Here is a 21,103-nt window from a genome sequence, read left to right on the forward strand (position 1 = left end):
CGCTACTTAAACCAGATAAAGCGCAGGACAGATGGGAGTCATACCGCCCACTGTCCCTAATCAATGTCGACGCCAAAATACTGGCTAGACTGATAGCTGTCAGACTGACACCCCTAATGCCAAACATTGTCTTGCCAGATCAATCGGGCTTCATACGGAATGATCGACCTCCCACAATATATGCACTATTTTTGCGCTCCTACACCTTTTAAATCCGAAACTAGAGGAGGCGGCTGTTTTACTAGATGCAGCTAAAACCTTTGATTCGGTGGAATTGGGCTACCTCTTTGCCATAATGCAGAGAATGGGCCTGCCTGGTGTACTCCTAAACTGGATAAAGCTCCTATGCACAGACCCAGTAGCTAGGATCAAAGTAAAAGGGAGAGTGTCTTAGCAGGTGAGAATAAGACGGGGAACAAGGCAGGGATGCCAGCTCTCTCCGCTGCTTTTCACCATAGTGTTAGAACCCTAGCGTGTAAAATACAACAGCAACATACGGACACAGCACTTCAGTTCCACCAACGCCTAATAGGCATATCTCTCTATGCGGATGACATGGTGCTCTTCATAAAAGACCCTCAACATAATCTGTTGAAACTCCTGAGAGAATATATCAGAAATGGTAGGTTCTCTGGACTCCAATTAAACTGGAGCAAATCCACAGTAGTGCCTTTGACAGAGATAACTCAACCATGCCCACTGGATTTCCCGCTAGAGTGGCAAACCAACCCTGTTAAATACCTAGCAATATGGATCCACAGAGTCATAAGAACTAATTACGGTAACACAATAGACAAGCTTGAAGCGCAAGTGGACAAATGAATTAAGCTCCCTTTAACATTAGCAGATAGGATTGCCATAATAAAAATGGTCATACTGCCTACATTTTTACATCTATTTAGTAACATCCCCATCACCCTATCCAACCACATTTTTAAGACAATACACACGCATGTAGTCAAACTGGTCTGGGCAGGAAAGCAAGCAAGATTAGGCTGTGAAACGCTTTCACTACCGTACGAGCAGGAAGGATATGCTGCCTGAATTTCATGCTTTATTATTTGTGCACACAGGCACAGTATGCTCACTACTTGTAACACCCTGTGAAATACCTGCCACATCTGGCTGCAGAAGAAGGTGACGCCCACCCAATTCCATTACACAATATTCTGCCTCACCGGTGCAGGGAAATCTCCCGCACAGAAATTAACCCAGTACAAGCCACTGCAGAGGCCTGGCGTAAGTTGGACAGCATGGCTAGTAAGCTTCCACTGTATGCACCCTCCATGCCACTCGCCAACCAACCCTCACTGTCAGTATCGCACGACACAGGCAACATTGCCACGCAGCAGCAGGTGGGCATCAGCACTTTGGGTGATCTGTACGTAGGGGGTCAGTTTGTCGAAGCCTCCGACCTGCAATACATCAGCAATCAAACATTACTATTTCAATTCACATACCACAGATAAAGGGCATCCATCCAAACCCTCTATCCAAGTTTCCCTGCACAGTCACCCACCCTGGCCCCACTATAAATGGTGATTACAGACTCTACCAAAAAAAGACTGGTGGCTAGGCTGTACAGGGTCAATCAATCAATCAAAGCATTTATATAGCGCACTACTCACCCGGAGGGTCTCAAGGCGCTAGGGGAGGGGGTCCGCTACTGCTCGAACAGCCAGGTCTTGAGTTGCTTCCTGAAGGCAAGGTGGTCCTGGGTCAGGCGGAGGTGGGTCGGGAGGGGGTCCCATGTCTTGGCGGCGAGGTAGGAGAAGGACCGTCCCCCTGTGGTGGCTCTTCGGATGCGGGGGACGGCGGCGAGGGCGTGGCCGGTCGATCGAAGCTGGCGTTTGGGAGCGTAGAAGTTGAGGCGGCTGTTGAGGTATCCTGTGCCTTGGTTGTGTAGGGCTTTGTGTGCGTGGGTGAGGAGTCGGAAGGTGATTCTCTTGTTGACCGGGAGCCAGTGCAGGTCTCTCAGGTGTCCGGAGATGTGGCTGCGACGGGGGATGTCCAGGATGAGTCGTGCTGAGGTGTTCTGGATCCGCTGGAGTCTCTTCTGGAGTTTGGCGGTGCTTCCGGCGTAGAGGGAGTTGCCGTAGTCCAGACGGCTGGTGACGAGGGCCTGGGTGACCGTCTTCCTGGTCTCGGTGGGTATCCTCCGGAAGATCTTACGTAGCATGCGCAGGATGTTGAAGCACGACGAGGAGACGGCGTTGACTTGTCTGGTCATGGAGAGGGAGGAGTCCAGGATGAAGCCCAGGTTTCGTGCGTGGTCTGTTGGTTTGGGTGCGCTGCCTAGGGCGGGGGGCCACCAGGAGTCGTCCCAGGCGGAGGGTGAGGATCCCAGGATGAGGACTTCCGTCTTGTCCGAGTTCAGTTTCAGGCGGCTGTTCTTCATCCATTCGGCTACCTCTTTCATCCCTTCGTGTAGGTTGGCTCTGGCGGTGGCGGGGTCGTTGGTGAGGGAGAGGATCAGCTGGGTGTCGTCGGCGTAGGAGATGATGTTGAGGTTGTGCTGGCGTGCGATGTCTGCGAGGGTGCTCATGTAGACGTTGAAGAGGGTTGGACTGAGCGAGGAGCCTTGAGGAACGCCGCAGATGACTTCGGTAGCTTCAGATCTGAACGGAGGGAGGCGGACTCTCTGTGTCCTTCCGGCGAGGAAGGAGATGATCCACTCCAGTGCCTTCTCCTGGACTCCGACGTTGCTGAGGCGCTGTACTAGGGTACGGTGGCAGACAGTGTCGAAGGCCGCGGAGAGGTCTAGGAGGATGAGGGCCGCTGTTTCTCCGTTGTCGAGCAGAGCTCGGATGTCATCGGTGGCTGCGATCAGGGCGGTCTCGGTGCTGTGGTTGGCCCAGAAGCCAGACTGCGAGGGGTCGAGGGCTCCGTTCGTCTCACGGAAGGCGGCCAGCTGCTTGTTGACGGTCTTCTCGATGACTTTTGCAGGAAACGGGAGCAGCGAGATGGGGCGGTAGTTCTTGAGGTACGTGGGGTCGGCTGATGGCTTCTTGAGTAGGGCGCTGAGTTCGGCGTGCTTCCAGCTCTCCGGGAAGGTAGCGGTGTCGAAGGAGGTGTTGATGATGTCCCGCAGGTGGGGTGCGATGACAGCGTCGGCCTTGTTGAAGACGTGGTGAGGGCAGGGGTCGGTCGGAGATCCGGAGTGGATGGAGTTCATCGTACGGACGGTGTCTTCGGTGCTGATCGGTGTCCAGGCGCGGAGGGTGGTGGTGGGGAGCGGAGGTTCGGTCATGGCGTGCATCGGTTGAGTGCTGAAGCTGTTGTGTATGTCCGAGATCTTGTTGTGGAAGTAGGAGGCGAGGGAGTTGCAGAGGTCTTGCGAAGTGGTGATGTCGTTGTTTCCGGCGTTGGGGTTGGAGAGCTCTTTGACGATGTTGAAGAGTTCCTTGCTGTTGTGTGCGTTGTTGTCCAGTCGTTCCTTGAATGCGGTTTTCTTGGTGGCGTGGATGAGTTGGTGGTGCTTTCGGTTGGCGAGCTTGAGGGCAGCAATGTTGTCCGGAGTTGGGTCTCTGCACCAGGTTCTCTCGAGGGCTCGGCAGTTCTTCTTGGAGCTCTTGAGTTCGTCGGTGAACCATGGGGCTTTCTTGCTGCCGGGTCTGCAGGCGGGGTCCTCAGGGGGGCGAGGTCATCTGCGCAGTCGCTGATCCACTTGGTGAGGTTGGTGGCCGCCTGGCTTGGGTTCGTTGTGCTGGTGGGAGGGTTCATGCTCAGGGAGGTCGTGAGCTGGTCGGCTGTGATCTTGTTCCAGCTTCTGCGTGCAACCTGTTGCTGGTGGTGGTGGATCGTGTTCTTTCTGTAGCTGAAGTGGACGCAGCTGTGGTCCGTCCAGTGGAGTCCGGTGGCGTGGCTGAAGGCGATGTCCTTGCTGGATGAGAAGACGGTGTCGGGGGCAAATAGAACTAGCGCGCACCAACACTACATCGTTAGAGCAGTGGAACCAGTTACTTGTCATACCCCTAACCCAAGACGAATGGAAATTCTGTGGTAGGCTCACTGAAATGTTGACTCCACTCTGTATTATTTTCATTTGTAATTGCACTCAGCATACTCTGGGCACATTTGCACGCATTTTCGCTCATTTATCACGGCGATAGCTGCCGTTAGACCTTCTAACCGGGGTCAGGCTTTCCTGCACTCGGCGGCCATCTTGAGTGGGGACTAGAGTGGTGGGAGCACTCTAGTGTACCAGATATAAGGAAACAGCGGTGTACCGCGCTAGCGGTCGCGTTTGCGGAGGCGCCGTCCCTGCGCCGGAGTCTCGCCTGAGTCAGCCCGTCTGTGCCCGTCAGCGCTGAGGAAGCGCTAGGGCAGGGCTCTGTCTCTTGGCCGGTAATTTGTCATTTCCTGTTCTTCCTCACTGGCCTTTCATTCCCATGTATTCTAAAACTGACCTTCTTCGCCTTCGCTCTCCGTTAGGGCCTTGCCCAGCTCACTCTCTCCATCCTTTGTGTGGCCCTTTTAGATGCCCTGACTGCGCCTTTGCGCTTCCTACCCCTATCCCGATCTCTATTCATTGCCCCGCTCTTCGTTTGTCTCCAGAACCTACAATATTCAAGATATACCATCTCAATGTTCGCTCTTTGGTAAAACACCATCTTGAGGTCCACGATCTACTTGATGAAGCCCCTGACATTCTTTTTATGTCGGAAACCTGGCTTCACAATGATGCCTCTGCTGCTATCAACTTGGCTCTTCCCCCTGAGTATACCATATATACTCTTAACCGCGACTCTAGAGGGGGCGGCATTGCTGCCGCTATTAAAACTAGGTATCCCTGTACATGGAAACCTATGGATATTGTGGGTTGCGAAAGTGCCTACTTCTCTGTCTCCGCTAACCCGCATTTTTCTTTTTCTGGCTTACTTATCCACCGACCCCCGGGCCCTGATGCTGCTTTCAGGGCTGCTCTTCCTGAGGCAGTCAGTTCCCTGGCCCTAAAGACGGCCAATTTCAACATAATTGGGGATCTCAATCTCCATTTTGATTCCCCCTGTCCCTCTGCGGCCAGTAGCACTTGTGCTGATCTGGAGGCTCTCCAACTTTCTCAACTAGTTCTTCATGACACACATATTGGTGGTCATACCCTTGACCCTTTTTTTACTTCTCTTACATCGGTCAAAGTCCTGCCTCCTAGACCTATGGCTTGGACTGACCACCACCTAATTGAATGTCATCTCTCACTTGAAGATCCTCCTGCAGCTGCCCCTACTCCTATTATTTCTAGGCGCCCGTGGAAAAAGTTGAAACTCAATGATTTCCATCTGCTTTTAGCTGAAGCCCCTCTGGCTCCTTTCACGGATGTGGAGTCCGGCTATAATCTATACTGCCGCTGGCTCACTAATGCGTTGGACAAGCTCATTCCTCATGCCTTGACTAAACAACAGCGCAGCCATCCCAGTCCTTGGTATGATGATGCTCTTCGACTTTTAAAAAAATCTTGCAAACAAGCCGAAAGAGCCTGGCGCAAGTCTTATGACCCGGCTAGGAAAGCTCTGTACCTCGCCACCATCAAGACCTATCATAGAGCCATCTGCAGGGCCAGGGCCGCCTACTTCTCACGTGAATTCAGTGCTAGTTCCAACCCTAGCAAACTTATCTTTAAAGCACTGAAAGATCTTACTGCCTGTAGAGCCTCTATCGCTGAGATCTGCTCTGCCTCCCACTGTGAGGATTTGGCCGCTTTTTTTATCAATAAAGTGGAAGGAATTTATCGAGCCTTTCCCAGCTCTACAGGTTCCCGGCAGCGTATCACAGCCACTTCTAAAACTACTCTCTCGCTATCTTATCTTCCGGAGCTTTCTACGGAGGAGTTTGACAAACTCGCGATTAGGGTGAAATCGGGTTCCCCGAAAGATCCCTTGCGGCCCTCACAATTTAGAGAATCCTCCGTCTGCCTTCCTCCGCTCTGTAAACTTATTAATCTATCACTGTCCTCTGGCTCTGTACCAGTTGCCTGGAAACAGGCGCAGGTAATTCCTATCCTGAAAAAACCTGCTTTGGACCCTAAAAAAGCTGAACACTATCGCCCCATTTCTCTCCTCCAGTGGGCTGCTAAGCTGACTGAGGCCCATGTTAATACTATTCTAGCAAAACATCTCCATTCTGCGAATATTTTAGATCCCTCGCAGAATGGGTTCAGGCCCGGCCATAGCACCGAGACGGCGCTCCTGTATATGGCTGAACATCTTCGCATGTTAGAGGATTCAGGTCACACGGCGGCACTTGTGCTCCTCGATCTAAGTGCCGCCTTCAACACTGTCTCCCATGACATTCTACTCCAACGTCTGGTTAAGGCAGGGGTGGATAAGCTGGCCCTTGAATGGTTCAGATCTTTTCTATCTGATCGCTCCTTCAGGGTCATCACTCCCCCCTTTGAATCCAAACCTCATGCGATTGCCCAGGGCGTCCCCCAGGGATCGGCCTTAAGCCCCACTCTTTTTAATCTTTATGTCCAGCCGCTGGCTGATGTCGCCATGCGTGGGAACCTCTCCATCGTGTCCTACGCAGACGACACGCAGCTTGCGGTTGCGATTAGTGGGGCTTCCGATCTCGAGGCAGCCAAGTTCCGTGAGGGACTCATATCTGTGGCCCACTGGATGAATGATAATTTCCTACAATTGAATGCTAAAAAAACCGAGGTGCTCATTGTGGGGAAACAAATTCATCTGTGGGGTGACAGCTGGTGGCCACGCGAGCTCGGTCCTACCCCTACCCCTGTCACTGAAGTCAAAAACCTCGGGGTATGGTTTGACTCCCAACTGAGCTTTTCCACTCACACTAAAAAGACCGCGGCATCTTGCTTTGGAATCTTGCGTCAGCTTCGGTCCACCTTCAAATACTTTGACGCTCCTACACGTCAACTCATTGTGCAAGCTTTGATTCTGTCTAAATTAGACTATGCCAGCTCTCTTTTTCTTGGAGTCAATCAGGCTGAGCTCTCCCATCTCCAACGCGTCCAGAATGCTGCCGCCAGGGCTCTGGTTGGTTTGCCTAAATTTTGTTCAGCTAGGAGAACCATCTTTAATCTCCATTGGCTCCCGGTGGCACAGAGAATAAAGTTTAAATCTTTGATTTTGACATTCAAAATCCTTAAGCTCTCCTCTCCTCAGATTCTGCAGCAACTCATTTCTCCTTATGTTCCAGCTCGTTCTCTGCGGTCTTCTGTTCTCCACCTTGCCACTGTTCCCCGTTTCAAGAGATCCAGGATTGGCGGCCGCTCCTTCCGAGTCCTTGCCGCCAAACTGTGGAATTCCTTGCCCGTCCACATCCGTGCCATCGATGAGCTCCTGGCTTTTAGGAAGGCGGTTAAAACTTTTCTTTTCCCCTTAGCCCCTTAGTTCTTGCTGCCGTCGTGTTGTGTTTCCCACCTCCTGTCCGGTTTTGTTCTGCACTAGCGCCAGGACGCCCCTTTGCTGGGGCAGCTGTGCGCTCAATAAATCAGGATAACATAACATAACATAACAAATGGTAATCTGCGAATTATTCACTATAAATACCTTCATCAAACCTACCATACGCCCATGAACCTTTGCCGCTATGGTCTAAGGGTGGACTCGGCCTGAAACCAATGTGGTGCACAACAAGCAGATTTTGTACTTCTAGCATGGAACTGCTTAGCAAATCAGAGAATACTGGGAACCAGTGGTGTCATTTATGTACGGGGTCACTCAATGCACACTAGAGTGTTCTATACAGACGTGTCTACTGGGTCTCCTGCACAAGACACCGCCAGCCAAGAGGAAGCTGCTGGTCATAACTTTGTTAATGGTGAAGCGTAGAGTATCCATACACTGGGACAGAAAACTCAGCCCAACCATTCAGAAATTGGTATCAGACCTGCTGTACTGCAGAGACACCTTACAGACTTATGAGGAAGAACTCCTCACCAGGTCTCGACCGAAAGACTTTTGGAGACCCCTAACAGCATACCTTTTGGAACACTGAGACATTCTGACCGCAAAGCTCGAAAATCCAAAATATCAATCCTGATTGTGTACACACTGTGACTATTTGTAATATGGTTTAACAAGATTGTTGTACAGAAATGATTTATACTGTAATGTATAACGCTGCATTACTCAGTTATGTTAAATGTATTACTGAAAATCAATAAATGAAATAAAAAAATTCCCCCAAAAAAAGATCTCTCAAGGGACATTACTAAAAGGAGCAGAGCCTTGCCTTGGGGGAGAGAGAGGAAGTAGTCAAGACAGTATCCTGCACAGACCTGTTTAGGTAGGATCATAGATAAGGGTGACAGTGAAGGAAGTATATGAAAGTAAAGTGGGAGGGCAAAAAGAAGCTCTGAACAAGTTCACCCAAAGTTCAAAGATACAGGGAAGACAGTTAGCATTAAAGAAATAACAGAGATCCAAAGCAGAAAATGGTTTAGACAAAGGGGGATTCCAATGTAACACAAAGCAAAAAAAAAGGAGGCAGATTAAGATCACTGTAGAACAAGCACTGGCCTTGCCAATAGGTCTCGCAGTAGGAAAGTTGGAGCTATTGGTTTTGTAAATGACATTTTATATTTATATATCGTTATTGGCATTGTCAATAACAATATATAAATATAAAATGTCATTTACAAAACCAATAGCTCCAACTTTCCAAATGTGAAACCCATTGGCAACGCCAGTGTTTGTTTTTAGCAGTGTGTGATAGTACTATTGATTAGTTTGTGCTGGGGAACGAAAGGGAAGCTTTTTTTGGGCCCAGTATGGTGATATGGTTGTGTAGTGAGAAATGGGGAGATGGAATTTGATTCATAGCTTATGTGGTTAAAAATTTTAGGCTTATGTAATTGGGCGATGTGTAAAAGTGCTCAAGATGTGTGCCGTCTTTGATATATTTTACAGCGGTTAGAGGCATATCAGATGTGTATTTGCATTAATGGAGAGTTTGATTTAGAGAGAAAGTGGAATATGTTGATGGGATATAGGATGCGTGTTTAAGTTTGCCTGCATGTATATTCTATTTTATTGCTGGATCTTCAGAGGTGTTGAAGAGAATATGCAAGGAGGGATTGTGAAGTGTTGGTGGCGGGGGGAGGTTATTTATTAGTTTTATGTCGGAAAGGGGGGGGGTGTTTGGTTTGAGTGAATGGTAAAGAGCTTTTTTCTTAGTAGTTTTATACAGCCACTGTGGGCAAGGAATCTGAAGTGCCCCTTGTTTTACATGCGGATTTTGAAGTGACCTGTGGATTGGAGGGTGTGAGAGCTGATATTTGGGGCGTCTGAACTTGCAGGAATTCGGTGCGCTGGCTGCACGCTAGACTCGGGCCAGTGCACAGCTTTCGGCCTGACCCCCCTCTCCTCCCACCATGACTCGTATCCAGAGGCCATAAACTAAGAATTACACTAACTAGGCCCTGCTGTTGGGAGTGTAAATTGGCTTCATGCCCTCTACCAGTGTGCCTGTAAATTCAGCGCCTCTCAGATTTTCCAATTTGGTGGGACAGATTTGAAACGGATTAATCGCCGCAAAACCATGCTCTAGCAGCCGCGGCCTTCTTGCTCCCTCTAGCGTCCGCCTCTGTGTACGCGCACGTGCACGAGCCTCTCCAAATGTCTATTTTTATCTTTCTTCTCCGAAGAGCGGCTCCTTTATCATCGAATGCTTTCTGGTATTCGTGTGCAGTAGATGGTTACACGTGTACTGGATTGTGAGGGGTACTTATAACTTCATATTTGATCAAATAACAATTTTTGAGGCTTTTAAAGCTGTTGATTGTGTTTTTTGCATGCACGTGTACATACAATTCCCAAGTGAATTCTCCTAACACCTCACCATTAGTGCAGATGGTTACACGTGTACTGGATTGTGAGGGGTACTTATAACTTCATATTTGATCAAATAACATTTTTTAAGGCTTTTAAAGCTGTTGATTGTGTTTTTTGCATGCACGTGTACATACAATTCCAAAGTGAATTCTCCTAACACCTCACCATTAGTGCTTGAAATGGAAAAACAGAAGTGCAAGTACTCTGTACCAGATTACCTGCTTCTTAATGAGAAGCGCCGGTACTCTCAATTAAGTCTTGCATTTCTCATGAAGTGGTGGTACTCGCCCTCTCAAAATAAAGTGCCGTTACTCGCCGTCCATGTTACTTGGCTACTTGGGCAGTTCGAGACCACAGTCTGCGGGAGCGGGGAGAAGAGTATGCAGGTATGGAGTACAGTTGCAAACCGCTAGACTTTCAGTGCACAGGTGATGTTTGAAATGTTCAGCCTGCTGTAGCGTTGGCCTTTTATTGAGGAGGATCTTGGGTCGGACCAACTCCACGCCTGTGAGTTGAAATCCGCTTCTCTTTAAAGCTGTGATTGAGAATGCCCCCTCCCCCTGCTTTTACAAGGAATGGTTTTGTCCCTATAGTAAATTAAAATTTAATAAGTACAACATTTTGTATGCCTTCACTGACTTGCAAGCAAAACCATTTCCTAGGTTCTTATTTACAATCGTTTATTTAACCCTTTGCATGCTGATGACGGAACCGCTCCGTCATCAGCTGCGGGTGCGCTGTGCTGATGACGGAGCGGTTCCGTCATGGCCCAGCCGCCGCACCTGCGCGGCGCTGATTTCGCGCCTGCGCGGGCGTTCCAATGAGCGGGGCGGGTCATGACGGACCGCTCCGTCACCAGCATAGCTCAACCGCGGCTGGTGACGGAGCGGCTCCGTCACCAGCATGCGGCCGCCGCGCGACCGCCCCGCCCCTTTAGCGCTGCGGCGGAATAGCCGCCGCAGCGAAGGGGTTAAAACAATGTGTTTTTTTAACATGAGCTGCTACAGACATGTGTTCACAGCTACTGTTTTGGTAAACGCATCTTAGTAACCAGGTGGTGATAGTATTTAAAGGAACCTGGCATGGAAACTATGCAGCTGGGGTGTTCTTGTAATCTGTAGCCCAGGTACTTCAAACTTACAATTTAGACTCCAAAGAAAAACAAGAGCTCTGTGACTCTGTTTCTCACACCTAAAGAATGAGGTGTTGTGGCATGCGATATTATGCAATTTTTATCCAGCACAAATGTGGCCGGGCACATCTCTCCAGTCTGTGGCCCTGACAGACATTCCGAGAATTCGCAGCTGCTAGCACTTCTGTGGTGTACGGCTTTATTCATATGCCTGGGTAACATAAGAATTTGAGCACAATAAAAACGTCCAGCGGCAGATGAATAAAAAAACATGTCGGGGGTGGAAGGCAGATTTCAAGGGAGAGAGGGAATATAATTTGTGGTTGCTTCAAGTTTTGCAAGAGTCCTGGTCTGCATTGCGGATCCATTATGACTAATGCGTGCCATATCTTTGGGCTGAAGAAGTGGGACGTGTAAACGAGAGCTCAGAAGGATGAAGCTGGGCAGCTGACGAGCAAACGGGAGAGCTGAACAACGAGGAAAACAAGAAATTGACAGGCCTGGGAAAGAGTGGAGGCGCTGAAAGAGAAACCAGCCATGAATAATTAGGGGAGGAGAAGCCGCCACCACATCAAAGGGAGAAGTTCTTTGATGTGGAGGCGGCCGTGAAAAAAATGCAATTAGGAGGGAGGGAGGGAGGCTGATGCGCGTGCTTGTTTGGTCACGTGATTCACGTGAACTCAAAGAAAACCGCACAAACAAAACCCTTGGTTTCACGATTATTTTGAGCACTTGAATTCTTGCTCCGCTCAATGCGCATGCGCGCATTGATAGGTCGCGAGACCTAAAAACATAGAGAGCGCAGGGCCGAAAAGTAGAGATCAGACCAAAGGATGACATGCCATTTGAACAAACAGACCAAACGAAAATAAATTAACATTTACGCTAAAATAAAAGAATCGCTGTTATTTATTAATAGCAGTAAACATGCATGTGTAACAGCACCCATAGATTAAGCACCCTTACTATGTCCTGGTTTTGAACAGGGGGCAGACACTTCTGCAAAATCTTCAATAAGGGTTGGCACTCCTTCTGTTTGAGTGTACTTTTTCCGATGCTTCACAGGTCTATCCACTAGAGGACAGCTTGGTAAAGAGTGGCTGCTAAAGAGTACGCGTCTCAAGGCAGCCATGAATTTATCTATCATGACAGCGCTACTTGTGTTTCCTTTGATTTTGCTTAATTCTGCTGCCGACTTATGTTTTAAATCAAAACCGGGATGCCGTAAGCTACAACTGCAAAATTAAAGCAATTTACACTCAGTATATATTACATTATTTTGAAGAGACTCAACTGAAACACAGATGACCAATCTAAAACTTCTGCATTACAGAAATACAAACTCATATCAACTGCTTGAAATGTTTACGGGCCGTTTACAGCTCCTGGGCATGGGCTAAGAAATCAGTGATACACCAATGTGTTGATAAGACTTGAAGAGGGGTATGCCAACTCCGCAATAAGACATAACAGACACAAGCATGTTAATATTTTTGTTAAAAGGTCAGTGCATACAGACAGCACACCGGCCATGATCTACAACTGAATAGCAGAGCTAATTTTAGTGCAGGGTTAAAGATCATTGGCGGGGGGGAGTGAGAGGGGGCTGCACAGCAGACCTTTGTGAACCTGGAAGCCAGAAGCAGCAGAGCTAGTTCGCGTCCTAGAATTACTGTCCGCCCACAGCTGCAAGCACTGGCCTATGATGCGATGCTCCCACTGGCTTGCGGTGGTTCACATGTCGCTACGTTTGTAGCCAAAACGGAGCAATAGAGTGGGTCCCTGCTTGGGCTTCTGGTGGGCTGGTGAGTAAGCGTTGCCCCAGGGCAACTGGTGATTGCCGTTGCAATGGGAGCAAAGCAGGCAGAACTCTGATCACAATATCTCCCCTGAGACCAGCACAGCACTCTGAGCCCACTGCACTCGGGCAGTGCTGTTACTTCAAAGCAAGGATGTAAATATTTTAGAGACAGCAGGGGTGCTAACATCTTTAGAGAAGTTACACCACAGTGCATGAAACCAGTACATGATTCTCGCGACACTGATAAGTGCAAACACATGAGGAACAGTAGGAAATAATATGCCACAGCCAATAGAAACTGAGAAAAAGTAAGGGGCAAGCATGGGGACCAATGAAAAGTAAGGGGGTGGATTTTAAGCCCCTTTTAAGATTTATATTGAATACAACAGATTTCACAAGCACAGCGCAAGTGCAGTGCCAGCGAAACATAAAAATTAATTACTAATGGGCGATAAGAGCAACAAATCTGTCCACAAATGCATTGCAATTGCCATTGATTTTCCCAATGCCGCTTTATATAATCTTGAAGCAGAAACTGACATAACATGAAGAAAGACTACGATATCTTGTTTTGGAAGCTCCAGTCAACTTCAGATAGACTGATTACTATCTAAGAAATGGCAATTTAAAAACTGATGGGTTATGTACAAGAACTGCCGCTAACTAGCGTTAGCATCAGGTTTCTTAACGCAGCCTATCACCAAAAACGATCGCCCTGTTAGCGATGTATTTACAATACATCACTACGTGGTGATAGTAACAGCTAGCCACACTGAAAACTGCAGCTAATATTAGTGTCAAGGCGATAAAAAGTTTGCCGTTAGCGAGAGAAAAGTTACGAAAGGCCCATTAGCGGCAAAATACTCACATAAGTCAGCCCAGCGTGACTTTTTTGCCTCTGGGGGCAAAAATAGTCTATAAGTCCAAATCCAGTGAAAAATAGGGAAGAAAACCAATGGAATGCAGAATGGAGCAGGCAGGGCCAAGTGCAGAACGGATCAACAACCCCCCCAAACCTCCCAACAGCCAGAATGACCAGCCCGAGTCCCAGGGAAAGAGGAAATGCAGATCCAGGGCTATAGTTATAAAATGAGGTGCATCAATGGGAAAAAAACAGTGATGCATCACTTCTCATAGCGCCCTCCTTGCAACACCATTGGAGCCAAAACCTTGAAAGTAGGGGTAGTCCCCGGGGCATGGAGGCTTTGCTGGGCCTGCGTCTAAGACTCGGAGTGGGAGGCAGAGGTGCTCTGGAGTTGTTTGGCCGTGGCGGTAGACATTGAGGCATCAACGATCACCATTACCTGTTGGTGAAATCTGGCAAGTCACATGGAGACATGTTGTTGACCTGTGTGAGAAGACCGCCTGGCGCACCTTGGAGCTGTGAATGGTAGAGGTGCTCCTGCGCACTAACGTAGGGAGGTCTACATCACATACCAGGCAGCACCACTACACCCGGGTGCACAAAGGAGATTACGAATGGTGGGCCGTACCTCTCTGCATCACAGGCCGGAGGATGTTGCGCTGGCCGGACGCTGTGGAGGCCGATGCCCGTGAGCTGTGCCAAACGTTTGTGGTGGGAGTGCTGACGCCTTATGCCTAAAGGGGCCCTGTTGCATCACCTGCATCAGGAGGTTCCACAGCGGACTTGGCGGTAACTGCTGTATCCAGGCTTGTGCAATCCCACCTGGCTGAGGCTCCTGCTGGCTGAGTCACAGATTTGGAGAGAGTGTGGCACATTAAGCCACAGTGTCAATGTCCAGGTGAGGAGAAGGTGGGGCACGTAGCGGAGGAAGCCCGGGGCGAGTCGGGCCCATGCCTAGCACCTGTTGATGATGCACACCATACCCTGAGCAATCCCTATGCTGCGGCTGACATACATCACCGAGGGCACCGCTCAAGACTGATGGGGTACTCCATTAACTGGCTCAAGTCGCCGAGATTGGCCATTGGTGGAAGTGGGTGCCAGGGGCTTGGGCCGGTTCTGGCCCAGGCCTTTGGGTATGCATCTTGATCCGCCGGTACTCACTGGGAAACACAGAATCTGGTCACTACTGTTAGATTGAAGAGGCAACCGAGTGGAGCTGCCTTTCCTTGCCCCCTGTTAGTTTGCTTTCGGGTGTCTGGGGGACTAACCCTTAGTGGACTTCCTCTTCCCACAGTGCACAATATTATTTGACTGCAGACAAGCATCTGAGTTGGTTTGTTCTAAGATTACCCACCTCAACGCATATCCAGTAGGACAACTATTCAGATAACCCCCTTTTATTGTATTTAATATGTGCAAGGGGAAAGCCAAACTCAACATGGGAGAACCCAACAGCAGTCATTGTTGAACTGGGTCCCATAATGCATGTCGTACTGGAAGGAAATAGTGGGATGCATGTACACTGCAATTTTAAAGTCTGTCTTAGCACCAAATTCTCAAGATGCAATTGTTGTAGCTATCAGGTCCTGAGCAGGTTCCATAGTAAAACAGAACTAAAGGAGCTTTTGATGTCTCAATATGTCAACAATTGGATGCTGAAAAGGTCAGTATAGTGCCTTTCTAGGTTGCCCATGAAAAATCGGACTCCTACCAGTTGCCAAGGTACCACCCTGTACACAATAGTATACATCAAAAGTGACAAGTGTCTCTTTTAGAGGGTCACAACGTGGAGGGAAACCCACAAGGGAGAAAACGGTACTTTGAAGCCTTTTTGAGTCTCAGCACTCATTACCGGTCGGTTATAGAAATGCTCAGGGAGAAATAGAATGGCATTCCGACTTAGCCTCATCTGGTAGAAGAAAGCAGAGATCACTGGGTTCATTTAGTCTCTTAGCTGAAGCTTCTTCTCAAATTGGATGATTTTTTTTTTCTTCTTCGAAATGCGTGAGGGAGAAAGACCAATCCAGATTGCCTAAAAGTCGAGATCCGCAAGTTTTCTAGGTCAAAAATGATACCTTCAGGTCATGAGAACACAAATTACCACTTGGTACAACACCGTACCACATGATACCAAAATTCCATTTCACACCTCATCTGATAATACACTCCGCATGCTTTCATCCCACACCTCTCTTCATTTTATAGATCATATTACACCACAGACCAAAAGCACAGACCATCATATCATGACATATTTCCCTTACCCCACCACAGCAACCTTCCCACCATACCGCACCAGATTACTCTACACCTCACCTGACTAAACCCAGCAAAAATGTACCTGAAACTACAATGGCACATCACACACTCAACACACCATTCCATGCATTATCGGATGGGGAGATACCAGAGCCAAGAAAATGCTGAGGGAATACTTGCTGCACTACAACATTTTTTGTGAGGTACTTTAAAGTTGGCAATGTTTTTATTTACTGTACCATTGCCGGTAATGTGCAGGTGGAGTTGACTATGCTTTTCATGGAATAGGTTAAATAAATAAATGTATTTTTAAAACCCTACAGAGGCGTTCAGGATTGATCAAAACTCAGGGCTGATCACGTCTGGGAGGCTCCTGCAGTCATTTGAGAGATTCAACTTAACAGTTGTGGCAACGGACAAAGGAAGACCCCCACTTTGGGGAACTACCATGCTTCGGGTGGAAGTCATTGATGTCAATGATAATCGACCTTTCTTTGTGAGACCACCAAATGGCACAATTCTCCACATCAAAGAGGTAAACCTCATTGGGCCGCAGTTATATTGTAACCTAATAAGATATTGCTAATAATACTTATTTGAGATCTGGAAAGAGCATATTGATTAGAATATTTTTATACCTTTGATATATGGTTATTCATAGAAGGAAATCAGTGATTAGATCTATACTGGTTGCATTGTTTGGATACAATTTTTGTGTAGTTGGTACAACTTTCTATGTCTACATCAAATAACTATGTTTCAGAATTCCAGAATTTGAATTTTCTGTATACTTTGTCGTTGTTTACTGTTCACTTGCAAAATTATTTATAAATGTGTACAAATGCCGTATACCAGCTGTTAAGATAGCTGGAGTTATAAGCAGTTTGTAGTGTAGAGACACACATATGTTTACCAGCATGGCCGATTCAGGCATTAATTATTCCATAGTTAATAAATTGCCAGAGGATATAACAAGTTACAGGTGGAGTAGCTGAATAAATATCAGTCCTAGCTATGTGTTGCAGGTAGCATTCTAGTTCATTTCTGTGCTCTATGCTACTACAGTTAGTACACAGCCATATGCAAGGTAGGCTAGAAACTGTTCCAACAAGAACATGCCAGTCCAAACAGCTTGGCCATGTTCTGTGAGAACGGGACGACAAGCAACCACAGACTGCTTTCTGCATTGCAACACTGCTGTGCTTTCTCAGTTCTTCCATTCTAATAAATCATTACGTTGCTCATCTCGCCACTATTGGTACAATCAATCCCTTTGGCTCTGCTGTACTAGGAGTTGATCAGTTTACACTGCTAGGGTAGCTCCACTTCACTAATGAGACCCAAGAAAGCAAGGAACTATTCTGGGTGTGCTTAATTTCCTTTTAAGAGGGGAAGTGGCATGTAGCAGTTTGGGCGAGACTGTCTATTTTGTGATAGGTGAAAGTTCATTTTTACCTTGTTGAGGCCTTTCTGTAATGGCAAAGCCTCGCTAAAAATCATTAAACTTAAATGCAGCCCTGAGGTTCAGATTATTTCTTCTGCCCACACTATGCCCCCAGCTCCTGTACCTTCAGAATTAACTGTGCTTGACCTATTACCATGAGCAGCAGGCGTTTTGTGAAGGACATAGGGCCATATGTATCAAGCCAAATTGACTTCGCAAACGCCGAAATTCGCAGATTTCGGGGTTTGCGAATGCAGTTTGGACTAATGGTATGCATCAAGGGATTCTGCTTGAAAAATAAGGAATCGCAAAATTTGCGATTCCTTATCTTGCGTTTGCATTTAAGGAAGCGCAAATTTTGCGATTCCTTAAATGCAATTAAGAAGCCAAAAGAAAATAGCAAATTGGCCTTAAGGAATCGCAAATTACCACCAACTTCTAGTTGGTGGTAAGTTGCGAATTCCTTTCAAAATGCATATTTTTTCAGTTTTCAAAGTGCCATGTAACGTACATACATGCCACATGTGCACCCATGCAGATTTCAGGGGTGCAACAGGGTGTCCTTTGGACACCCCTGCAATTTTGAAAATATTCTCAATTTGCGATTAACAAATTGCGAAGCGCAAATTTCCCCTTCATTCCTATGGGCCTCCTGGCCCTTAGAAATGAATGGGAAAATTTTCCTTAATTGCGATTAGCAATTTGCTAATAGCAATTAAGGAATTTTAAGGAATCGCTAAAAAGAAGCGAATTTCTACATACATACCATTTTGTGATTTCTAAATAGCGATTCCTTAAAAATCGCTATTTCGAAATCGCAAAACGGAATGTTGATACATATGGCCCTTAGTCTTCAGCCAAGTCATACATTGAGCACCCCAGGATCTGCTGTGCAGGGAGCTCTGCACACATGCCCCACCCGGTGCCCATGCTTGCCCCATTGCATAACTAAATGGTGGTCAGGGTCGTGAATCATTCATCTGACTGAGGGAGCCATGCAGCTATTTCCTTTATGATTTATTTTTAAGGGCATGATTCGCTCTTCTGTAACCTCCCAACAGTCCCCTTGAGGTTGAGGAATGCCTTACCTGCTCCTTTTCCCCACCTTTTTTCAGAGGCATAGGATCCTCGAGTTGCCGTGTAGCCCTTGCATTACATAATATCAGCCAAGATAAACAGTTTCAGCCACAGTGAACCAATCAAATCACTTGTGCCCTCATTCATTGAGGTTTGAATATTTATTTAACATGTCCATTGTCAGATCCTCCTCAGATGCAAATTTGCTGATAATTTGGAAAATAACCCTCGAAGTACACTAAAGATTAACCCTTCAAAGCCCACCATCACCTTATTGTAATGTTGGTATCTCAAAAATTACTGAACGAGTTTACATTAAACCACAAAATGGATCATTCTGAGTAAAGTTCTATCTCCATGCTAAGTTTGCTGTAATTTTGTTCTGGACGGTTTATTGGAGAAACAAGTACAAATTCCTATGGGACATGAAATGGGAAAATCTACTTTTAGGTAATCCCAAATAAAGTTTTGCCCCCTTAACCGATCTGCATGAAATTTAAAAAGAAAAGCCTGAGCTAGATGCATCAAGTGATTTGTAAATTTATGCAGATTCATTAAAGTGCCTCAAAGTTATTGGCAAGTCAAAACATCCATTTCTGTTGACAGCTGAAACTTAGCAATAACTATCTTTGAATGTGTAACACACACACAGATATATATGTGTGATTATTTATATATGATATAAACGTTAGAGTATTGCTAGAAGTATAGATTGATTAGTGGTTTGTTTTACACAATAAAGATTTAGGGGGTGATTTAGATGTTAGGCGGACGTACGCGGAACTTTACATTTTCCTTGCACTTAAATAGTGTCGGATCTGAGTGTTCTCCTCAGGTGTGGGCTGACATTCTGATAACAAAATACATTTCACAGAAAAATCAGCCTGCTTTCAGCTCTTTAACATAAAACAATATTTCACTTATGTGCCAGCTTACCCACTACAATAATAATACTACTTCTCCTCTAATCATACTCACTACTCCATCACAATCATGTAAACACACCTGTTTTTTGATTTTCTCTACTAAGTTGTCCACTCCAAGCGGGGGAAAAATGAAGATGGCGGATTGAGGACGCCGCCTGGTGCAGCTTGAATCCGTAGCTCTCCCTGCTTCAACAAATATCGAACGAGAAAAGGCTGAACTGCCCTAATGCCAAACTGAGAGAACACGGACCGCAACTCTACTTTCTTCAAAAGAATATAAAACATTTTTCATGCTGATTCACCTTTAGGAAGGTTGCCGCTGCCCTGCGAGGAGAAAGGGATGCGGCTTTTGCTTACGGGAGGATACGTCGGCCGGGACCTGTGGGCGGAGGCAGGCTGGGCTCGCTGGGCTCATTGGATGCTGCTGTCTTGGCTCGGCTCTTCGGGTCCGGGCCGTGGCTTTCTTCCCCGCATTGGGAGAGTGGCGAGACCCTCTTGCTCTTGCTCCGACGCCCGTGGTGATTTCTTCTTGGTAGCTGGCGGTTCGGCAAACATCACAACGAGCGTAATGGCTCCGAAAAACTCGCCACGGAGCACAAGGACTGCGAAGGGTGCATCGGCTGTGGAAGAGAACGGCGGTCAGGGAACTACCGCAGCTGCTGCTGCTGCAAACAGTGCCGCGGGTGAGAAAAGAACGATGGCCAAAAAACAAAAGACTCCGGCTAAGTCCCTCGGGAAAGAAGGAGCTGGAATGAGCTCACAGAACTCACTTGTGACTGGGAAACAAGACAAGGCTGCAATAATTGCTGGTAAGCAACAGATTATACGACCTCCTATGTTTACTGTTGTTGAAAAACATAACATTACAAAAACGAAAGGGACTAATATAGCCACTGCTTCTGCTCCTTCTATAAACAATGGCGCCATAGAGCTAATGGATAAGGATAAGACTAAAGATATGGAGAAAAATGAAGGCGCTGACACTGCTGAAGAAGCTATAGAATTGTTAGAGGAATTGCAAGAGGCAGATAGGGCAGATAAGGTTGATAAAGATGCAGCACAGTCACAGCTACACGCTCTGGACTTAGAGGATATGGAGAAAATGGAGACAATGGACGCAGAGCCAGATTTAAGTGGCGTTGAATCAAACAACATACCTAACAACATGAATTATGAGACTCTGGAAACTAATGTGGATATTCAGGAGGTAGCAGTGCATAATACTATTCAAGGACGTGAAGCAACTGGGTCCCATGGTGACTCTATAGTGGAAAATAATGAGAAACAGGATGAGTCTAACGATGAATATGAGGAACTGATCGATGACGAAGAGAATGCTGGGGTGGACTCTTCTCAGGATGTGTGGAAAATATTGGCTCGAAAAAAAGGGAGAGGGAAGGCTAAAAATAAATCAAAGAACAAGATAAATACTAACCCTTCCACTCTCTCTTCGGCTATAACATATGCAAACACTAGAGGCAAACCAATTATAGATGAGAGCCCATTGCGTAAGTGGATTGAAGCCAAAGGAGGGGTAAAATCAATGGCTTTACGATTATCAGGAAATAGCTCCATGGGACTGCCAATTCCATCACAAGAAGAGCAAGATAACGTATCTCCTTCGAATGCCTTAAATCAACCAATAATGGACAAATCTACTGGGAAAGAGAGTTCTCATGAAGCTATTGATGGCAGAGAAAAGACTATTGGAAAGGCTCTCAATCTTACTGACATGGCTGAGGGAACTGGCCACTGTGAAAAGGAGGCACAAATTTCCTTAAACTTATCCCCGAAAG

At 47.0% G+C, this 21,103-nt stretch overlaps 1 protein-coding gene across 1 annotated transcript in view; it reads left to right on the top strand.

Moving 5' to 3' along the window:
• Positions 1 to 21,103, top strand: part of CDH23 (cadherin related 23) — a 2,828,172-nt gene that overhangs the window by 2,532,078 nt on the left and 274,991 nt on the right. Inside the window, exon 54 of the mRNA XM_086919477.1 lies at positions 16,184 to 16,395. Within this exon, the coding sequence (XP_086775603.1) occupies positions 16,184 to 16,395 (212 nt within the window). The remainder of the gene's footprint in view (positions 1 to 16,183; positions 16,396 to 21,103) is intronic.

The sequence above is a fragment of the Lissotriton vulgaris genome, chromosome 5, assembly GCF_964263255.1.
Source record: "Lissotriton vulgaris chromosome 5, aLisVul1.2, whole genome shotgun sequence".
Lineage (NCBI taxonomy): Eukaryota > Metazoa > Chordata > Amphibia > Caudata > Salamandridae > Lissotriton > Lissotriton vulgaris.